The sequence below is a fragment of the Plectropomus leopardus genome, chromosome 1, assembly GCF_026936395.1.
Source record: "Plectropomus leopardus strain MGB_pleo_1.0 chromosome 1, ASM2693639v1, whole genome shotgun sequence".
Classification (NCBI taxonomy): Eukaryota; Metazoa; Chordata; class Actinopteri; order Perciformes; family Serranidae; genus Plectropomus; species Plectropomus leopardus.
In genome coordinates this window covers 9,520,579-9,541,807 of record NC_142176.1, presented here as the reverse complement: position 1 = coordinate 9,541,807, position 21,229 = coordinate 9,520,579, and the positions used below count along the sequence as shown (strand labels likewise).

Genomic DNA, 21,229 nt, shown 5'->3' with positions numbered 1-21,229 from the left:
GCAAAAAATGTCCCACAAATTTCTAGAAATTAGAAAAAGGACACAAGAAAATGACCTCAAAATTAGTTGGGAAAACTAATTTGAACTAAACTAGGACTAGGAAAATATAAAAAAATTAGGAAAAATCTCTCTATATATAGCTATATATATAAACTTTAAACTATATAAACCATATATAACTATTTGTGAACATATTTACATTGTTATTTTTGAAAAAAGGGGAAGAGATTAAAAAAGGAAATAATACTACAAAATAGAACAAAATAAATAATTACACAGTAATCCCTGTACACACCTGGTGACTGTGTTTGTATTGCATAAGTATCATATCCTTGTACATCTTTTTAAAACTGGTTCATGTTTGAACATTGCTTTAGTGCTTGAAATACAAACATTTTGATGACTTGTTAATTGCATTCTCCCTATGTTTTTTTTTTTTTTTTTTTTAAAGAAATCAAACTAATTTGCTCTGGTTTTAAAGGGCTAACAAGCACTAGTGAAAATACTAATGCAGTTGAACTTTACAAACATTGAAACTAATAATTTGATTTTTTAAATTAATATTAAATGTATTATTAAACCCACCTTCAGCAAATGGCTCTCTTCGCTTACCTCATTCATCTCACCTCAAACTGCCCGATCAGACTGATCCCAACTGGTGCAGCTAAGTTTGAGATCCATCAGAGGGGGAACTACAGAAAACTTTAAGGCCGACGCAATTATAGGACAGGCCACAAGTCTGCTTTTTATTTTAATATTGTTTATTGAATCAGACTTGTTAGGTATAAAACCCTGACATATAAGAGAGCAGTTTTTCCTGGAAAAAAGTAGGCTATATATGTAAATATCTCATTAATAATTATTTGTATTTCTCTAAGAATCACATTCAATTTGACTGATTAGTGATGGGCATTGTGTTTTTAGTTCTGTTCTATTATTGTTCTAATGTTCTGTTACTCTGCACTGACTGATTGACTGACTGGTTGATGAAGTGTGTGGCACTCACACACACACACACACACACACACACACACATGCTCATGCTCATGCTCACACACACACAGACACACACGCGCCCACACACACACTTTCCCTCCATTGTCTGGATGCCAAGCTGATGTGTAACCCCCCCTCTCAGCCTTCTATCACTGTAAATTTAGCAACAGAAGCTTCTCAGCTGCTCCTTTCCAAAACCTGAGCCCTCCTCTTCCATCCACAGTATTTCATCCATCTCCTTCTCCAGGGTCATGCCAGCCTCCCCCCGCCGGTCCCCATCTTTTCCACACATAAACATAAACACTACGCACACACACACCTCACTCTCATCCCGCAGCCAATAAGGACCTGATGAGCTCAAGTATCACTATAACACAAGGACTTATTCTCTGAGCCGAGCCTGCAGATTCTTACAGACCTTCATCTTCATCGTCCGAGGAGCTTCTCTCCCTCTCTGAGGTAAGACCACCACTGACCTAACCTAACCCAAAATCAATCGTCATTACCTGATACATGTTTCTGACTATTTGTCTCCCCTTTAGCCAAAATCGCTGTTTTTTTTAGATTTTGTTGCTTTTGTGAGCAGCAGGAAATAAGAGCTTCAAGTGCTGAAAGAGAAAATTCTCTCCAACTCTGCAGGCTGTAACCTCAGGAGGGACTTTGACATAGTCGAGGACATGTTCCTCCGCATGTCAAACATGTGTAGTTTATGTTTGGGATGGTTAACAGCCCGGCTCGAGAGCAGGACTCCAGTGTCTTGAGACCAGATTGATTTAAGTGATTCATAAAAATGTCACTTCATGTAATCTAACCATACGCTTTATGTACCTTTAAAGGTCAAAGATCATCATTTGAACTGACAGGGTTAAACTAAAGAACTCTCGAAGGAAAGATGAGTATATTTGGGTCATCAAAGACGTATAAAGTACTGTGATGTACTGCCAAATGATCTGTGAAATTAGAACAGTTTGCACCTTCACTTTATGTAGTGTTGAGGTGCTCAGCTGTGAATTGGAGCTATTACTTTATGTTTTGTGACTCTTTAATTTAGTTTCTTATCACTATTACCCTCACATCAGCATTATCTTTAAATATTCTTAAATGGAAGTCCACATTTACCTCCAAATTGTGTACTTGCCACATTGGCTTTGAAATTTGACATTATATAAATAGCGGCCTGTTTAACTGTCCAAATTCTTCACCTAATAAGGCTCTATCTGATATTTTTTGTCAAAATTGAGTTATTCATAAATTCTTACTTTGTGGCAACTTACAAACATTATTTGAGGTGTTACTTTAAGTTATGTACATTTTTGGACTATTTATCTAGAAAACAAAAAGCTTCATATTATTTATGTTATTTGGAATGAAAACTTTGAAGCTCAGTATCTTAAAACAGCTCAGAACTCAGAAATAATGGCGAGCCTCGTAGCTCAGTCGGTAGAGCGGGCGCCCCATGCACAGAGGCCACGTCCTCACCACACAGCCGCCGATTTGATTCCAAACTCGGCCCTTTGCTACACGTCATTCCTGTTCCTTCTCCCCTTCCACGCTTAAGAGAAACGTGTGAAGCCCAAAAAATAATCTAGAAAAAAAAAACCCAAAATACAGACAGAGCCTTCAAGCTCTAATGTAGCACAATAAGAGCATTATATCTGAGGGTACAGAGCTGGTTGCTTGGAGAAGCTCACCTTGCAGACAAACTCTCACACACTGTCTAGCTTGTAAAAATGCTGTTTTTATTGTGATGTTTCAGGAATTAGACCTATATCAGGCAGAACATTTTTGCCTGAAGTTTTAAAAAAATAGTTTTTTCACAACTTTGACTGTTTGGGAGTTTGTAAGCAAGCTTTTTTCCGCTTTCGCTCTCCTACACATCTGTTTTAATATACTTTTGTTATATTTTTGACAATATTTTGCTTGAAAATTGGCGTAACTTCTCGTCACAAATGTTATCGTAAATGTGTTTTTTTTCTCCCATGTTTCACGTGAAAATTTGTGAGACACACTGACGCTGCATTGTCAGATTTTTGGTTTTAATTAGACCTCTTTTTTTCTCTTTTATAAATTTTGAAAAATTCATGTATATACATATTCTCCTCCTTTAACCTCTTGTCAGTATACTGAACTTTAAACTTGAATTTAAAACACCAGTGAAGCCACCGTAGGCGACCTGAAAACCAGGCCGGCATTTTGTAGATCTGAAGTTTTGAGATAGTGATGACACATAACGTCTGTTTATTCCCAGAAGTGAACTTCACATCCTTCGCCAGACCAATATATCGGCCTTTAAATTCATCTCATATTGCCATCTCAATCTAAATTTGCTCTGGATTGGCTCAGGATGTGATTCTCCGCTACGGTCTCACCTGTTTCTTCAGTCTTTCAATTTCAGCGCCAAGTTTCAATTTCAGAAAGACTCAGAAACACTTTGCAGCATTCAGTGTTCTCATACTGAAGAAATGAAGTGGCCATCCACTAAATATACAGCGTGCTGAAGTGTCGGCATGTACTGAGTGTGTGCTGGACACACCGAGGTGAGGCCGCTGTCAGCTGTAAGTCGATCAAAGAGCTCGTTTGCTGAAGGCGGACGCCGATTGGCTGTTTGAGCGCTGAGGATCCTCCCGCTGGACCGAGCCGAGGGATTAAAGCAACTATTTGGACACCGTTCCTCAGCTGATGGGTAGAAATATGATCCAGGACTAATCCCCCGAGTCCTCTGCAGCTGTGCTCACCGCTAAGTGTGAAGGAGTCATCCAAAGACACTTTATATATATCAAATATGATATATAGAATATACAGTGAGCAGAAATCCTTCCACATTGTCTCCAACAGAGCTCCTCCTTGTTCCCATTTGGACTGAAAAATGACGCATCACACAGTCAGCAAGAACTTAGGCGGATTAGAGGGGTATCTCCCATCTATAGGAGCCTGGCATTTCTTTATGAACTGTGAAAGCCGGTGTTGAATCCAGGAATCCAGGCCATCGGTGTAAATCATGCGAGTCTTGACTGGCTGTCTGCGCCAACAGTGGGCCCAATCCCATTTCTTATTTTTACCCCTACCCTATGTTTTGGAGTGCCACATAGCCCACGCAACAGAGTTACAAGGAATAATGGTTAAGAACTTCCCCTATGAAATGGGAAAACCCTTCAAGGCCACGTACATAATCCATTTTCAGGCATTATGTAAACAGTATTACTGGATCTCTCTTGCGTCAGCCACAGGAAATCTTTCTGAGGTTGTCAGGATGCTTGCGATTTGTTAACAAGTTTCATGCTACAAATCGATCAAACAAGTCATCAAATCAAAAAGAGCTCTGCTTCATTACCAGGCAACTAGCAGCGCTCTGTAGGATATTGTTAGCAACCGGTGCTCCTACCCTCCCTGCCCAGACCATGGATGTATGATGAAACCTGGATACAGCACTGGAGATTGAGCCCTGCTTATTTCTATGAAAGTTGCACAGGGGTGCATGAAGACAAGAAAGCTCAATTTCTGCATTTTGAAATTGCCCAGATGATCAATGCTTCAGCATCGTCAGGCCCAAAGAGCAGGTGCACTTTAGACCACCGGCTGAGCTGGCTACTTCTCGATTAGTGCTCCGCTAACTTAAATGGGGATAAAATGATTTAATCTTATGGCTCTTCTAGAATTTCTTAATGTTATCGGTCTAAGTGGATCAAAACCTGATTGCGAAACGAGTTATTTTGCATTGTGACGCTCAATAAAAATGTATCCACTGGTTTACGGAAATCTCCTTTGCCATATAAGTCAATGGGCAAAAAGTCTTTTTTGGCCCCACCACAACACATGGCGGACTTGGTAGTGTAGTGGAGGGTATATGTGGTATACCGTCTTACTTTTCTGGATAACTACAGTATACCCACCTATCAGCTGAAAAGCCATCAGAACATATCGGAGAGTATACACACGTCCTCCTCGGTTAACTACCCATCGTTCCCAATAGTACGCCCACTTCATCAACTACCACTGCACCACTGCTCAAGAGTTGTAATTCCACTGCTGGCCACTATGTGGAGTGGTAACAAGTGCCCCAACTTTGGGCGTGATCTGCCATCAGTGGGAGACTGTAACATGGGAATATGTCAGAAAGTGGGAATGTCATCCACAAATCTACAATAACAATGTAATGTTCGCTAGCTGGCTAGTTAATAGTTACTGAGACATCTGCACAGAAGTGATTTTATTTTTTATTATGCTTGTTTTAAAGAAAAAGCCCACGATATATTGAAACAACATTAAACTAAGATAATACGCTGGTTATTGTAATTTTTAAATCTGTAGTAACAAAGAAAATACATATGTGGGTTTGAAGTGTGGCTCTAAAAAAACTCCGTTTGGAGGGCCATGTAGTCCGAACACTTCACCCTAATCCTCTGTCTCAACAAGAATTTGGACACCCTACCCCTAAACATGAACATGCAAAACAGAGGGATAAGGGCTTAGTGGTGAGGGCGAAGCGTGTGTTGGAAATGTGTGAGAGTGCTTGAAGTTGAATAGTTTGAATTTGTGAATTTGTGTTAGAGGGTTGCTTCACCAAAACTACAAAAACAGATTTTTATTCCTATCTCTTTGTATTTAATTATGCAACTATTTCACATCAGATTTTTCCAACTGTTGAGATATCTGCCTCCTGACGGTCCTGTGTGACAGCAGACATTTTGACTTCTCGTGGTAGGAAAATCACGTGTTAATATTAACTACTCAAACGATGCCTTTGTTCTATTCAGGTGTCCCTGTGAGAGCGAACGTGAGCCAACACACGCAATACCAGGAACCTGAAATCAAAACAGCCAAGTGGAACTCAGCCATTGTTAATTTTATTATTAACTCAGCCATCGTTAATTTTGTTATTCACACCTGTGCTTTTCCGACATCACAATGTCTTCTGGCCCACGGAGGTGAATGGAATTTATTTTGTGGTACTCACAGCATCGGAAAAGCTTTGGATCTGTGTCCAAAATCACTCCCTATTTTCCATATAGTACATTATAAATACCCTTAAATATTTTTTGTGACTGAATTCTGTTTCTATTTCATTCTAATCCTATCTCACTCTAAAGGACTCTTAAAATGATCCACAATGGGCATGAAAGTACTTTTTGCAAACAATCCAGCAATGAAATATGTCTTAGTAACTGTCAGTGATTAAGTTAATTTTGTAAGTTATTCATAAGTGTACCAAATCTCAATTTTCTGCTTAACTATTGATCAAAAATATTTAGTGTGTAAATATAGTGAATGAGTGAACAAGTGAGTGATTTAGGACAACGTGGGTGTCGCAGGCCTGTACAAATTCAGAAATACTTTGTCCGAGTGCTTAGAGTAGACTCTGGAGCGACCGTTTGTCTACATGACTTAAAGGCGGTCCGTTCGCTAATTCACGTAGAGACAAAATGCTCAATTTCTTCAAAGAACAGCGCTCTTATTTAGTGTCAAGCGTCAGATTGGGTAAACCAACACAACCTTAATTTGAACTATTTCATAGCAAAAGAAAAAGCTCCTCTGAAAACTGTTTACAGTGATGTCTGCTAATTATTATTTTGGTAAACAGACCCTTTGATGGTGCATCATTTGTTCATTCAGTATGAATCATAAGGGCCAAAGTCAAAAGAAAACTAAACATGTTGCCAGAGCTGGATCCAAAACCATCCCAGAACTGGAAAGAGAGATATAAACTGTTGAATCTTTAAGATGTGGTTTACCAGATTTATAGTTTGAGATCATTGGGGTCCAAGTACAAATCCGTCTTTGAGGGAATAGTTTGGGAAATTTGCTTATTGGCTTTCTCTCCAAGAGTTAGACGGGTCATTTAAAAACGTGGTTTCAATCATCTCACTCTACAAAAAAGTGTAAAAATCTATTTCTTTTAGGTTATTAAGTATTTTTTTTAATCAGTATTTAATCAAAAAAACAGATTTCCAGTTTGATATAAAATAAAAAGTGAACTGGAGAAGTTTATTTCTGCAAGAGGACAGATGCCTGTGTGGAACAAACTCTTAACCCTTTCATACCGACAGTTTCTCTGCTGCTATTTCAACACTGTAAACTCATCAGACTCTTCATCCTCTCCTTCAGGTGTGAAGTTTGCTGTCGCCATGTCTGACACTGAGGATCTGTAAGTGTCAAAAATAACACACATTGCTGTGTGATGTAGTGTTATCACGTTTAACTTTCAACAAACTCATGAAGATAAGTCAGCTGGGATTTCATGCCTGATTGATTTTAAATGTCTCTTCTTTAATATTTCAGGGATCAGGTCGAGGGTAAGTGACAACCACTCAGTTTGTTTTATTTCTTTTGCATGTAACTTATATGTATGAAAAAAAACCAAGCTATATGACTATTCAAAATTATGACATAAAAATGCTTTAAATAAAACAAACATAATTTGCTATTTTTTATTTCAAGTTTTTTTTTTACTAACTTTGAAAGGCATTTTGTCCACACAGACTTGGATGTGAATTTGTTATTTTAAGGATAATTAATTTTATTTCTCATGATATATTCGAAATATGCCTCAAATACACTGCTAACATACTGTATATGAATTCATTTTTACCACGTTTTGAATGCATTTGGATTTACATTTTTAAAAAATGTCACAATTATTTCATAAAAACTTAATTGGACTTTTTTAAAACTGAAGTAATTTATATCAAATGACATCATGTTATATTTGTTTCTGTTATCCCAACTTTCTTTTCCCAAACTGAAGAGGAGGAAGGTAAAGACGACTGAATCGATTCCATTTAAAACTCTTTTTCTTTACATTGCACTAATTTGTCAGCTGCCTGATTTCACCCTTAACTTGAAGTGTTTGACTCTGACACCTGCTTTTCGTACAAGATGTCCGAACATCTGCACAGATTTAATTTGAGTCATAGTAGGATTTCCTAAATGCAAAGCTAAACTGTGACACTTCATATCTCTTTATTAGGTTATCAAAGTTAAACAGATCAGATTTATCTTGTTGCTTTATTTCCCCCCAGTTTCATTAAAATATATTTTTAGGTTAATCAGTGAAGGCCTTTTTAAGAGGGCAGTTATTTAATATCTAATTGTCTGTGCAGAAAAGACGTTTATCTTCTGGTAGGTAAAAAGCGAACTAACTCACGACTGTCAGTCAAACACTTCCAAGTAAAGGGTGACTTTTCCGAACTGAGTGATGTTTTGAATCACATGTTAGAGAAAAAAAATGTGAGTGAGCTCCTGCGCTCTCTGCATTTATTTTCTCAACATGTGACATGTTTACATTGTCATCTGTTGATGTCACATCAATGCAGCTGTCGTTGACCTCATTCACACAACGGCTATATTTCTAACAGTGGAGATGGAAAACTACCTGGACGACTCATAAAACTGGAGTTATTTCCAGTGACAGAGACTCAGTGATGACTGAACACATGAGTGTTCAAAAGATTATATTAAAAAATAAAAGAAAAAGGTGGAAATTAGCACATTTCAGTTGGGTGCAGGTGCAGGACAAAGGTGATTCCACACTGAATATTGCTGTATCCTCAAAATGTAATGATGCAAATTTTTGACCTTGAAGGTCTTAATCAGGATACAGCCTACTGGTACTTTAGGTACGTGTACTTTACTTGAGTACTTCCATTTTATGCTGCATTATACCTCTTCACCTCTACGTGTCAGAGATAAATATTGTATTTTTTTGTTAAATTACACTTATGTGGAAGTTTTAGTAAGTAGTTGCTTTCCAGATTATGATTCAAAAAAATCAAATTTTGATGTATGTTTGTATGTATGTAACTGTTTTTAAACTGTGCTATAGCTACTTTTGCTTAAGTAAAAGATCTGAGTACTTCAACCACTGCATTTTTAAACTTTTTAATTGTAGTCAGAAAAGTGTGTTTAATGTTGTGATTATAGATGAGAACACAAGTAACATATAAAAACACTTTTCTTGGTGGTATTTCTCCCAGAAACACAGTAAATTTAGTACATTTTTCAGAAGGGAAATGTATGAAAACACCCTTGATGTGACCAACAATCACCAAAGGTGTTGTCAAATCCACTAAAACAATCTGCAGGTAAAAACTTGAAATGGTAATAAAAGCTCGATAGAAAAAACATATTCTAACAGTGAAAGAAAACCATTCACTCCCATTGTTTTAATTCAACGATTGCACATAATCTTTGCTTCCATATTCTGTCAGTAGAGTTGGAATTTGCACGTTAAGATACGTTTGAGTTATACATCTCTACACACAACATCAGGACTGAAGTTACAGCTCTGCGGGAAGTTTTCCACAGTTCGACAGTTGAATATGGCTTCTGTGTGAAAGGTCAACTGGCTTCCTCTCATCATCATGTGTTTCTCTCTCTCCAGCAGCTCTGTCACTCGCTCATCCATCCACCCTCTCTGTAACTAAAGTAATCTCTCACTTTTTGTCATGTCTTTGGTCTTCATTAACGGCCTTCTCCGACACCCTCCCTCTCCCCGGCGGTTTGGTGCATGCTGCGTGCCCGTAGCCCAGGAGGAGGTAGTAGAAGTAGAAGTAGCCCCTGAGGCGGAGGCCCAGGTAGAGGCAGAACCAGAGGTAGAGCCTGAACCAGAACCAGAACCAGAGCCAGAACCAGAGCCAGAGGTGGTGCAGCAGGTGGTTCATGAGGAGGAAGGTACGTGGCATGGGCAGTTCACTGTTCTTCTGCAGGACATTCAGCACTCTGCTCCCTAGCATAGACGGTCCTGTCAGCATCAACACGCTGCAAAACATATCCTGCCTGACAAGTCACGAGTCTCAATGGACAGTTGGTGTGATTTCAGTTTTTGCTCAATCATCTTTTATGTCCCTCCTTTATAAAAAAATCTACATCTTTAAATGAAATTAACATTTCTAATGTCAAAAACCCCGTCACACTCATGATAACAATCAATACAATTCCCACACTGATAATAAATAAATAACCCGAACCATTTAGTTCAGTCAGTAAGTTTTGCAAAGTTTCACTTAGGATTTCTATATTTTGTCCTTCAAAGTAATGTTTTTAGAAATGCATTCTTTATGTTAGGCCCATCCTCATGACCCAGGACTCAGATCATGGGCGGATTATGAGACAATGGGGCCCCTGGGCACAGATATGTGAAGGGCCCCACCACTTTTCCTACGTACGAGCCAGACACACAGACTTTGTGGTGTTTTAGTGGTCATTGTGCGTCTCCTCGTAATTGTTTTGTGTTTCTTTGAGATAATTTTGCGACTTTTTTGTATTTTTGTCGTGTTGTCATTTTGTGTCTCCATATGATTGTTTTGTGTGTTTTTGGAGTTGTTTGGTTTTGTTTGAGGTAAATTTGTGTCTTTTCTATCATTTTGTGTTTCCTTGTAGTCATTTTTTAAATATACTTAATTAATACCCAGAAGGGAAATTCATTTTTTTCACTCTGTTGTCATTTGTGTCTACTTGTGAATGTTTAGTGCGTTTCTAGAGTTGTTTTTGTGTCTTTGAGGTAATATTGTAGTTTTGCGTAGTGACTTTGTAGTCACTTTATGTGTCCTTGTGGTTGTTTTGGGTGTCTTTGTATGTCATTGTTTTGTGTCTCTTTGTGGTAATTTTGTGTCTCCTGGTGTGTGTTTTTTTGTATTTTTGGAGTTGTTTGCATCTCTTTGAGGTAATTTGGTGTCACTTTTTCAGTCAGTAATATAATATAATATAATATAGCAATATATATATTTGTACTTGTATTTTGTTTCCTTGTAGTTGTTTTGTCTGTCTTTATGGTTGTTTTGCATGTTATTGTCATTATTTTCTGTCTTTTAGTAGGAGCTTTGCACCCTTTTTTCTGTCATTTTGAATCTCTTCCTGGTCAGTATGTGTTAATTTTACATTTTGCGAGTGAAGGCCAGATGGCCCCCTGACACTTTTGGCCTCTGGGCCTGTGCCTACTCAGCCCATTAAATAATCCAACCATGACTCAGTTTCTACAATATGAGTCTGCTGATGCGCATCTTATTGCTCCTAATATTAAGTAATTTACTCATAATTCTGAACTTTTCAGAGTAGATGTGCTTTTTTTAAAAATGATCTAAAACTGTAAGGAGGTGCTAGAGACGAGCAGAAACTCTAATCACACTAAAACTGGTGTTGACAGTTATTTTCCTTGATGCAGTGATAGAAATCTGCCAGTGTGTGGAGATATTCTCCTGTTCAGAGTCTCTGCAGTAGACATCAGGCTACAGTGCTGAATTATCACACTCCACTGACAGATTTTCTTCCACTTGTTCTAGATAAAAAATCTGACGATTCAAATGTCTTGTTAGGTTTGATATTTTTGCAGCTCACTAATCAAGTTCCCCTTTAGCTTCCCTTTAGCCCTTTCCACTGGATCTACCTTCTCTTCATAACCGCCCAGTATGACAAAAGTTTTGAATTTGCAGAGTGAGTAAAGAGGTCAGGATGCATTCTCAGTAGGAGCAGATGGTATCAATAAATTGGAAAAACCAAAACAACAAACACAAAACCCACATGTTATATCGCTAAATTTAGCACGTCCTCTCCGAACACAGGAGTGATTTGTCCGTGTTGAGCTAAACATAGACACAATGAAGCTAATAAGGCCAACTTAATGGTTCAGACAGCTTAAACTGGCTGCCAGTGTATGCTAAACCCGCTCATAGCAGAGCAGAGAAGCTACAACCATTGTTAAACAAAGGTCAGAAGCAAGGCTGCAAAGTCAGGCCAGATTTAACATTTTAATTAATTTAGACCAACTCCAGACACAAGTTTATTTATTATTTTGTAAGCAAAACCTCTCTTCATCATGCCACATAATGATACGACCTTTTGCTGCACACGTACTTGATAAACCCTTTTTATTTGAATAACCATAACTCCATTTTCTTGTACCACCCTCAAAACAAGTTTTATTTATTTATTTGACCTTCATTTAACCAGATAAATTTACTATGATAACCTGGCCAAGAAACAGCAATGGGAGGCAAGTCAACACAAAGCATTTAAATATAAATACAGCATACAGTAGACAAAATACAATTATAGCCGGACTGTTGAAGAATAGCAAAGTTAATATGTTCATTTATTCCATTGTTATGAATATTACAGCTTCTCGTGAGGCAACACACACCAGCAGTGTAAGACACATCCAAACACTAAGACTTTATTTGGATTACTCAATATGTACAATATACACTTCCCAAATCAACTTTACAATTTTTTTATGTAGTTTTTTTTTTTTTTGGAAATGTCGCCATACAAAAGAAAAACAGTAGGTGTTGACCCACAATCTTAATGACAAAACACACAGAAACACAAGGTTACTCCAGAGATCAAACAAATGGGCTCAACCTACATGATCAATTTAAATGAAATCTGTTAAATATGAATAAAATACACACTATATGTAACTCTTACAATACTGTTAATCTCTTGATACTGACCATTTAATTACTATTTCCTAGGTGGCGTTATTGTCAGTGATTGTCCTCCCACATCTTAGCTAACAAACAAACAAACAAAAAACAAAGAACATAAATCAAACAAAAACAAAGAATATAAAACTAGGTTTAAGTATAAGTGCCATATTTTATGTACATAACTATAATACTTTTCCCACTATGATATATATTCAAATGGAGTTAATTTGTCCTTTTTAATACCCATTGTTTTTTATGTAAGCATGCACACCTGCAGCATCAACATCCGCACACTCCAGCACCAACACGCATCAAAAAGCAGCAGCTTTATCACATTTGCTTCCCGGGTCGGCGTGGCATGAAAAGGCCAGTGTGTGTCACACTTTAGTCTTGTTCTCATGAAGAACCCTAAAGTGTATTTCGGTGTCTTCGGGCTCCTCGAAGAACCCTTTTATTTTTGAGTGCACTGCAGCAAACATTTGGGCTTTGCTCCATAAAGTGTCCACAGTTATCACATCACATCACCATCAGTGTTAGCTGACACAACAAATGGAACATTTTGTCCTGTTTCCAACATTATTGCTCAGTGTCAGATGTGTGTTTTTTCAATATTTGCACATAAGTGTTGGAAGGGAGCAGAAGAAAATCAGCTGCTTTTACATGAATCAACTGCCCCGTCTCATCTGTCACCTTCTATCCATGTTTCATTTTGTTGTTAATGACTTTTGCCACTGCTGCATTTTGGCAAATTCATGCTCAAAGCCATAGCAGAAAGGCTGATGGGCAATTTCAGTCATGTAAAAGCTTCTTCTTTGTCTCCCTTCACTCTGTGTTTAGCATCTTTCTTTCCATGCGTAGATGAAGAGTGAGACTACAAACTGCTCTAAAGCATTTACATTGGGGTGTTGTGATGCAAAGCAATCATCCTCACTATTCAAGTCTTCCATGGAAATGTTTCAGTTTAGTTTTGTTTGTTCAAATGTTTTAATGACCTGTGCAAACAGTGTCGCACATTTGGAGGCACCGCAGAAGTCCCAGAATTCACTGTCCGCTACTTCGGCAGTATCCGTTTTGAAAAATCTAGTTTTGCTTTCTTGCATACAGAAACAATGAATCTGCATTAAGTAATTGCTGACCACTAGTATGGAAGTTTTAGGATGCCTAAATGAAAACCAAATTTAACAAAAAAGGGAGAGGGGCGGGGCTACACACTAATTTGTATTTCCATTTCATGCATTTAGTGTGTCAAAATTAAATGAAAAACATCATCATAAATGCCAAAATGAAAAACAGTCATATGTCCAATCAAATTGGGGGTATGACCACACACTGTGTAAAATAACGGGACATAGCTACTGTGACATTATCACCCATACAGCCAAAAGTGACTATATTTGGCCCGAGAGGCTTAAGTTGTGGAGGAGGCAATGCAAGGAAGCTTTATTTGTGCAGCACATTTCATATAACAGGGCAATTCAAAGTTTTTTACAGAGCAATAAATTATAAAACATACAGAGGTTAGAGACATATGTTAAAAGAGTAAAGTTAAAAGATGTAACAGAGCATAGAGATGAACCTGACTGAGAAGTTATCCGCAGAAGGCCTGTCGCTCAAAGTGGCCCAGACTTAATTATGAGTAACTTTAAGCCTTAATGAAATGTAAATGGTGGAGTAACATAAAAACTCACCCACATACAGTTCTCACGAATGGGAAAAATTAGCTATAGAGACCAAAACTACTGTATACCAGGCTGTAAACATGTTTATTTCGGCTGTAGAGTTGGTCATTTTAACATGGGGCTCTATGGGGATTTACTTGCTTCTGTAGCCAGCCTCAAAAGGCCATAAGAGGAACGATAGATTATGCATGTCCTTTTCAAAACCAAAAGAAAAGAAAAAAAGAGACCATTCACTGTTGTTTTTAGTCTTACAGATATGGGCTACAAAGGGCCTGCCACACTTTGGTTCAGAGGATGTTATCAGACTGTTAAATAGACCTTCATATCCAATGTTATAAAATAATCAGTTTTGTCTCTTTGTTGTTAGATTTAGGAAAATATATCAAATATAGTTCAATTAAAACAGTAATCTCTCAGTTTTTCATGAGACACAAACCTCACTCTCCTGACTGAAAGTCCTGTATTTAATCACCTGATGCAGACATTCGTGCTCCTTAAACTACCTCATCAGACTTCCTCCTGCCTTCCTCTCCATAATAATTATCACAGCCACAACAGGTCGCCATCTAAGAATATATATAAATAGCTATTTTACGACCCGACAATGGCCATCTGAACCTAGCAGTAGGGGTAGCAAGCCCCTTCTCACCCATATGTATGACACTTATAGCCTCTGATAACGCCTATTTAATGACCTGATAACAGCTGAAAAGGCTGAATACAAAGTATTCAGACTACAAAGTAAAGATGATCGATCACATTGAAATAAGGAGCTGTTATTTAGATTATTTTGCAGTTAGAAGGAACAGCAGTTTCCTGAGGGATGTTAGGAGAGTGCAAGTTGCCTGTTAATGCAGGATTAATGCAGGACATGAAAAGCCATGGGACTTCTGCAGTGGCGGCCACTGCCTGTACATTAAGAGTTTGAACACCCCAATTTGGTAAATGTGCTTCATAAGCTGTGCATCGTAAAGAGGACAGGAGCAGGCTGACCAGTCCGACCACTAATGATTTCTGTTCTGCTCTTGCTTTGGACGCTTGCTGCATGCAGACGCCTATGAAGAGGAAGGTATGTTGATTTGTTTTCTTCTCTGTTGTTCTGTTTCCCCGTCGGCCAGGGACTCCCCCACACCTTCCACACATCAACAACATAAAGTTTATTTCACTGATCGTCCTTGAGAGAAAGGCAGCATTAATCAGATTGTTTTCATGATATTGAGAAACAGGGGGGAAGGATTCAGAAATGCTGAGTCATGGTTACAGGGCCCCACTGCTCATCTCTGCTTCTTCTCTCTTTTTGCATGAATGTGTCCTGCCAGTGGACGAGGGAGATCAAGATGGTAGTTTGTATTACCTGCTGAGTCACTGTTGCCTTGCTTGCGTTTTTCTCCCCGTGTTGACTGTTGTTTTTCGTTAGTGTGAGGGTCCCATAAAAAAAAATTAAAAAGCTAATCACAAACTTTATCTGTTCCTGTTAAAATCCCACCTGTGTTATTTCCTCTTTTTGTTACCATGCACATTAATTAACAGTAACTACAGTGTCAAACTCCCTGTTGTGAAAAGTGTGCGATGACGTATGAACAGAACTATTAAATAGTTAATGTGGTGATTTATGGCACACACCGTACTGATCCTGATTAGCATCTCAGATGTCTCGATTCTATTGGTTTGATTTACAAACTAATGCACAACAAATTAACAAATAATAAATAGAAACGTCAGGTAGCACTGTTTACTTACAGCACTCAAAACTGAGGCTAACACACAAGAATTTGGCCACTCGTGATGACAAGTGTTGTTAAATAGAGACTTACTTAAATTACTTTGATTTACTGGAGGTGTGAAACAACTTGCAGCCCTTAGGCGTAACTCAGTTTGTCCACATGGATCTCCCCCCTGATTAACTAGCAGACTTTTAGTCTTTTTCTCTCTCCATATTCATGTTTCTAACACTTTGATCTCTGCTTTCTCTCCCTGTTGCTCATTCGACACTGAAAAAAATAAACAGAGGAGAAGCCGAAGTTCAAGTGAGTACATTTATTCATCTTTCATCTGTTGCTGATACGTCATGTTTTCACTATGCTTGCACCTTTAAGTTAATTTTGTAATAATTCGAATGATATTTCCTTCAACAGACCCTCTGCTCCAAAGATCCCTGATGGAGAGAAAGTGGACTTTGATGTGAGTTGACTTGATTTTGTTGACTGATGTCTCTTGAGGTAATGACGCATGAATGAGTAGGCTTCGTCTCATGTCGTCGGCTCCTCCTGTCCACAAGTCCAAGGGCAAGACACCGAACCCCAAACTACTTAAGTAACAGAGTTATGTTCTTTGTCCACCACTGCTGTTTACTAACCTGTTTTCCGGTCTGATCGTGATGTCGAATGTGACACACAGGAAAATAAAACAAAACAGAAAGACGTACTCATGCTGTAGGGCCGTGTACATGGCTCTGCTCTACTGGCAATGGGAAAGGAGTTTATTCCTTGCTTTTAACAGATTTTCTTGCACTTAGAAAACCAACATACACAAGCTAATTTGTGAGAAAAAGAGGAATAAGTAATGCTGTTTACATCAAATCCCTACCCTGCCTATGTTATATATGTAACTTTAAAAAAAGCTCAACATCAGACTGCATTTGTTATGTTATACTGTTATACTAGAATGAGCTTGAGAATAACAAGATACGACATAGGATGTGTGTCTACATGATGATTTTTTTCCTTTGGCATTCATCATATTGTTCCTAAATGATGTACAGATTCTTAAGGTATTGTATTATCTCAAATGGCTTCAAAAATAAGGCTACCATAAATTTAAAAAAAAAAAAGAAAGAAAGAATCACCAGTAGGTTTGGGCTGGACCACGTATGTTTACGACATCTGCTTTAGAGGAGCAAATGCAATATATGTGCTTTTCTTACCAGTGCTTTTGTTAATATTCACTAAGAGCACTATAGCCACAAAAGGACATTTAACTAAAAACCTTCTGTTGAAAACTGCGCTCATCATCTCTAGCTCAGTATTATGAGTGTTGTTCACTTACAGAAGACACATTTTTTTAATCAGTGAGGGTTTGAAGCCAGCAACATCTGTACTGTCTGTTAGTGACTTTTGTCTCTTGTCGCCCTCTCGCAGGACATTCAAAAGAAACGTCAAAACAAAGACCTGATTGAGCTGCAGTCGCTGATTGACGCTCACTTTGAGTGCAGGAAGAAGGAGGAGGAGGAGCTCATCTTTCTCAAAGAGAGAATTGTGAGATTTTAGCCAAATAGCAAATCCTGAAAAAACCTGCATTGGTTTTTTTAATCTAATGATAATTTTAAAGTTCACAGATGTGTGGAAATACACCTACTTTGCTTGATTTCTGCTCATATCATGGCAGAAAGAACGGCAGCATAATGTTTTATTTGTGTCTTCAGGAGAAGCGTCGTGCTGAGCGAGCCGAGCAGCAGAGGATTCGTGCTGAGAAGGATAAAGAGCGCCAGGCCAGACGAGAGGTACGTTCACACCCCTCAGTCTGTAACTTTAGTCTTTTTTTCACCCAGCAGTGATGGCAGAGTGGAGAAAAGAGATTTTCAGATGCTGTTATTTTACTCTTTAGATTTTTTTGTGGTCAAACTGGCAAAAGGGGAAAAATAAAGCCAACAAAACCTTTGTCTTTTCACTTGTCATGCTGTCAAATTGTGGTATCATGAAATACATTTTTCAGGCCGAGCGTATGAGGAAGGAGGAAGCCGATGCCCACAGGAAGGCTGAGGATGAAGCCAAGAAGAAGATAGCACTGAGCAACATGGGATCAGGCTACAGCAGCCACCTGCAGAAGGTCAATTTCAGTTCTTTTCTTATTTTTTTGTTGTTATTTCAGATCTTGCCACATGTTTTTGTGTGTTTGTGAGGACCTGATGTTTAACTAGTCTGAGTTTTCTAGGTTGAGAGCAAGAGAGGCAAAAAGCAGACTGAAAGAGAAAAGAAGAAGAAGATCATGGCAGAGAGATGCAAACCTCTGAACGTTGACGATTTCAGCGATGACAAGCTGAGGTAACCCACAGGATGAAGCAAGAAGACAAGAAGACAAGTCACAGTCTGGATCATACTGACACCACAGAGAGCGCTCATTAACTGTGTTTTTGGGACCAGTCATAATATAAATGTATGAAGAGCAGATTAATATTACAAAACAGTTAGGAACCCCACACCTACACACCAGCATTTTCTTTATTGTTTGCCCACACAAATATAAAAGCAGATGAGAACAAATTGGCTGCATAATACAAAGTTTCACACCAGTAAACAAACACTCCTCATAACATAATACTGTGATATCTGTATGTACATCTGTGGGCACAGTGCAAGCAGGAAGTGTTAATTAATTTGGCATAATTTTAATGATGCCAGTTTGCCAAAATGTAAACAAAGTAAGGCTTAAATAGTAACTCACTGACTCTTTTGTGACATAATGCTTCCTGTTTGCATGCCCTTAAACATTAAAGAAACTGTAGTCCTGAAACATGACACATGCTTTTCCCCAAACAAAAAATAACGAAGAAAAGGAGTGAGAAAATCTGTTCATATCAACTTTTTCGCACTGTTAATATATATAAATATATATTTAACTTTTCTACGGCTCTGAATGTCTCATCAATGCAGTCTTAAGCATTGATATGCTCCTTTATCTATTCAAATACAGATATTCACCCTGTGATCAAAACCTTTGGATATAAAGAAGAAAAAATAACTGTCCAAAAGCATGTGCAGTAAATATCGCGTACAAATTGTGTAACATTTCTGAGTTACTTATTCTACAAATAACAATATATGACATGTAAGTAATATGATTGATCTTGCTCTGGCTGCAGCTCTCATTCCCAGGAAAGCAAGCAGCATATTATTTTTAGCTGCTTTACTGCGGAAGTTTGTTCATTGAATGTTTAGTTCCTTGTTTGTGATTTTCAGGGAAAAAGCAAAGGAGCTGTGGGAGTGGCTGCACAGCCTGGAGGCAATGAAATATGACTACTGTGAAAAGCTCAAGAGACAGAGATATGAGGTCAGTAAAGAAATGCTGCAAAACAATCTCAATCCCAAAATCAGTTTTCCTATATGAGGATGTTTCTTCTCTGGTGGGACAGATAGTTTGGTCCACTGATGGCGTTCAGGTGAGGCAGAGTTCAGTTTCTGGCTCAACTTCACCTTCTTGATACACGGACAAGAGTTCAGTAACACTTGTGGTATGATGAACAACTTTACTGTCAGACCAACGTGTTTCAATACAGACAAGACAACATACAGCTTCAAAGACTACGAAAAATTAAAATTAAATGAGCAAAAATCTTTCATTTTGACTGTTTAGCTGTCGGTGTTAGCCTTCCATTGGATCAGAGAAGAAAAAAGAAGAAAATATTCAAATAGTGTTTTTCCTTTTGAGTAAATTTCTTACTGAAACTCTGTGCTAATAAAATCAAACCAAACTTTTTATGGACCATCTGGACATGCCCGGTTTTGATACTGTAGGTTGTTTTAGTTGCTGGTATTTTAATGTTGTGCAGCTTCAAACAGAGAATCTCAGAGTCCTGAAGGTGTGCAGGTGAGATCGCTGTCAAACAGCTGTTTGTCTTTCAGGTGGTCTCTCTCAGAAACCGCATCGATGAGCTGCAGAAACAGTAAGTAAATGCAAAGAAACAGAAACAAAGTGGAAAAACATAAAAAGTATTCATATTATGTCTTTGAGTGCACATACAGTTTGTTCTCAGTGGAAAATGACAAAACAATTAAACTTCAAATCTCAACTTACACATTCTGTGTAATGTTGATACTTAAGTTAAAATTATTAGAGCTTTTCTTTTAAAAAAAAATCTTGCATATATTTAGTAATACAGTAATTATTGTCTAGGCTACATTATAATTTCATACATTATACTGCAGCTACTACTGCAGTTTTAAAATACTCTGTTACATTCAAAATCTTACTCAAGTGAAAGTATAAATGTATTTATGTCAAAGTATAATCAAAGTACCAAAACTGTTGCAACTGGTAAAGGAGGAGCTCATATTAATGTCTTGTAGTTTAATTTAATCTATAACAATACGTCAACATTTATTAGTCAGATTTATAGCTGTTTTTGTATTAATGATTCAAAACTGAACACCAACTAAAGCTTTAAAATAAATGTATTAGAGTAAAAGTAAAAATGTATATACTCGGTATTTGAAAATTGTACTTAAGCATATTACTAAAGGGCCTACTTAATTTAATTCTACCACTAAATACAATTAATTATTGTTTGTTTATCTGAAAAGTCCACCTTAGATACGACATCAGTTTGTCATGATTTGATCCTGATTACGGATTATAGCTTACTCTACACTGTTTAATCATTTTATTATTATTTAGATATTTTAATAATATTAAATGTAGGTTTTAACTAGTAGTCCCATGTCTGGACAGTAGATGGGGCTGTAGCTTAATTATCTATCTATCTATCTACAGTATCTTTCCTAAAATATTTATTTTCAAACTGCCATGAAGGATGACTGTGCACCTCTGACTCTGTTTTGCACTTTGCGCTTTGCAGCAGCAAGAAGGGAGCCCACTCGCGCCGCAGGAAGTGAGCGGGTGCTAAGTGAGGGTCAGATCTATGCGGTCAGCCGGACAGGAGGGGCCTCACCTCAGCTGCAACAGCGGCTCAGACCCTGTAGACACCTGGAGCTCCTGAACAACTGGACGTCTGCTTGAATGAAATGGTTTTCTGAATGAATTTAGCTTCAATAAAGAAAAAATTGAAATGTCCTCACTGTGTCTGTGTAAAATAATAATGAAAGAGAGATAAAAGAGAGTAAAAATGCTAGAATAATTGACCCTCCCTCAGTCTGCTCCAGCTTTGTGTAAATAAACAGCAGGTTAATGCAGGAAAATTCAAACACAAAACAATAAAGGTCAGAGTTACATGTCAGAAGTATTTATGCACTGTAAATGTTGCCTATACAAAGTATAGCCTAAAGTACTTAGTTTTTTAACTATTCATCTTAACATCATCACTACGTTTTTTTGTTGTTTATATATATTATATAAACAATATACATATACTTACATTTTTATTATAACATTGAATTGATAATATATTTCTGTTAATTAAGT

At 37.7% G+C, this 21,229-nt stretch overlaps 1 protein-coding gene across 4 annotated transcripts; it reads left to right on the top strand.

Annotated features, from left to right (window-relative positions):
- Positions 1–1,308: 1,308 nt before the first annotated feature.
- LOC121946628 (troponin T, fast skeletal muscle isoforms-like) lies at positions 1,309–20,881 on the top strand. Of its 4 annotated transcripts, XM_042491294.2 has the most exons (15): positions 1,309–1,455; positions 7,099–7,138; positions 7,273–7,286; positions 9,517–9,663; positions 15,147–15,164; positions 15,415–15,435; positions 16,104–16,122; positions 16,231–16,276; positions 17,233–17,349; positions 17,517–17,594; positions 17,807–17,920; positions 18,026–18,135; positions 19,051–19,141; positions 19,714–19,754; positions 20,667–20,881. In XM_042491294.2, the coding sequence occupies exons 2-15, from the start codon at positions 7,119–7,121 to the stop codon at positions 20,701–20,703; spliced, it is 873 nt and encodes a 290-aa protein (XP_042347228.1). In that variant the 5' UTR covers positions 1,309–1,455; positions 7,099–7,118; the 3' UTR covers positions 20,704–20,881. The 4 variants fall into 4 exon arrangements, with proteins under 4 accessions (XP_042347228.1, XP_087929907.1, XP_087929872.1 ...); XM_088073746.1 differs by lacking the exon at positions 15,415–15,435 and having other exon boundaries at positions 1,310–1,455; XM_088073781.1 differs by lacking the exons at positions 15,147–15,164; positions 15,415–15,435.
- The last annotated feature ends 348 nt before the right edge of the window (positions 20,882–21,229 follow it).

Coding starts and splice junctions, on each gene's coding strand:
- LOC121946628 (XM_088073675.1), top strand. CDS start 9,438: ATGTCTTTGGTCTTCATTAACGGCCTTCTCCGACACCCTCCCTCTCCC. Junction 16,277..17,232: donor GAGAGAAAGTGGACTTTGAT/GTGAGTTGACTT, acceptor GCCCTCTCGCAG/GACATTCAAAAGAAACGTCA. Junction 17,595..17,806: donor AGCGCCAGGCCAGACGAGAG/GTACGTTCACAC, acceptor TACATTTTTCAG/GCCGAGCGTATGAGGAAGGA.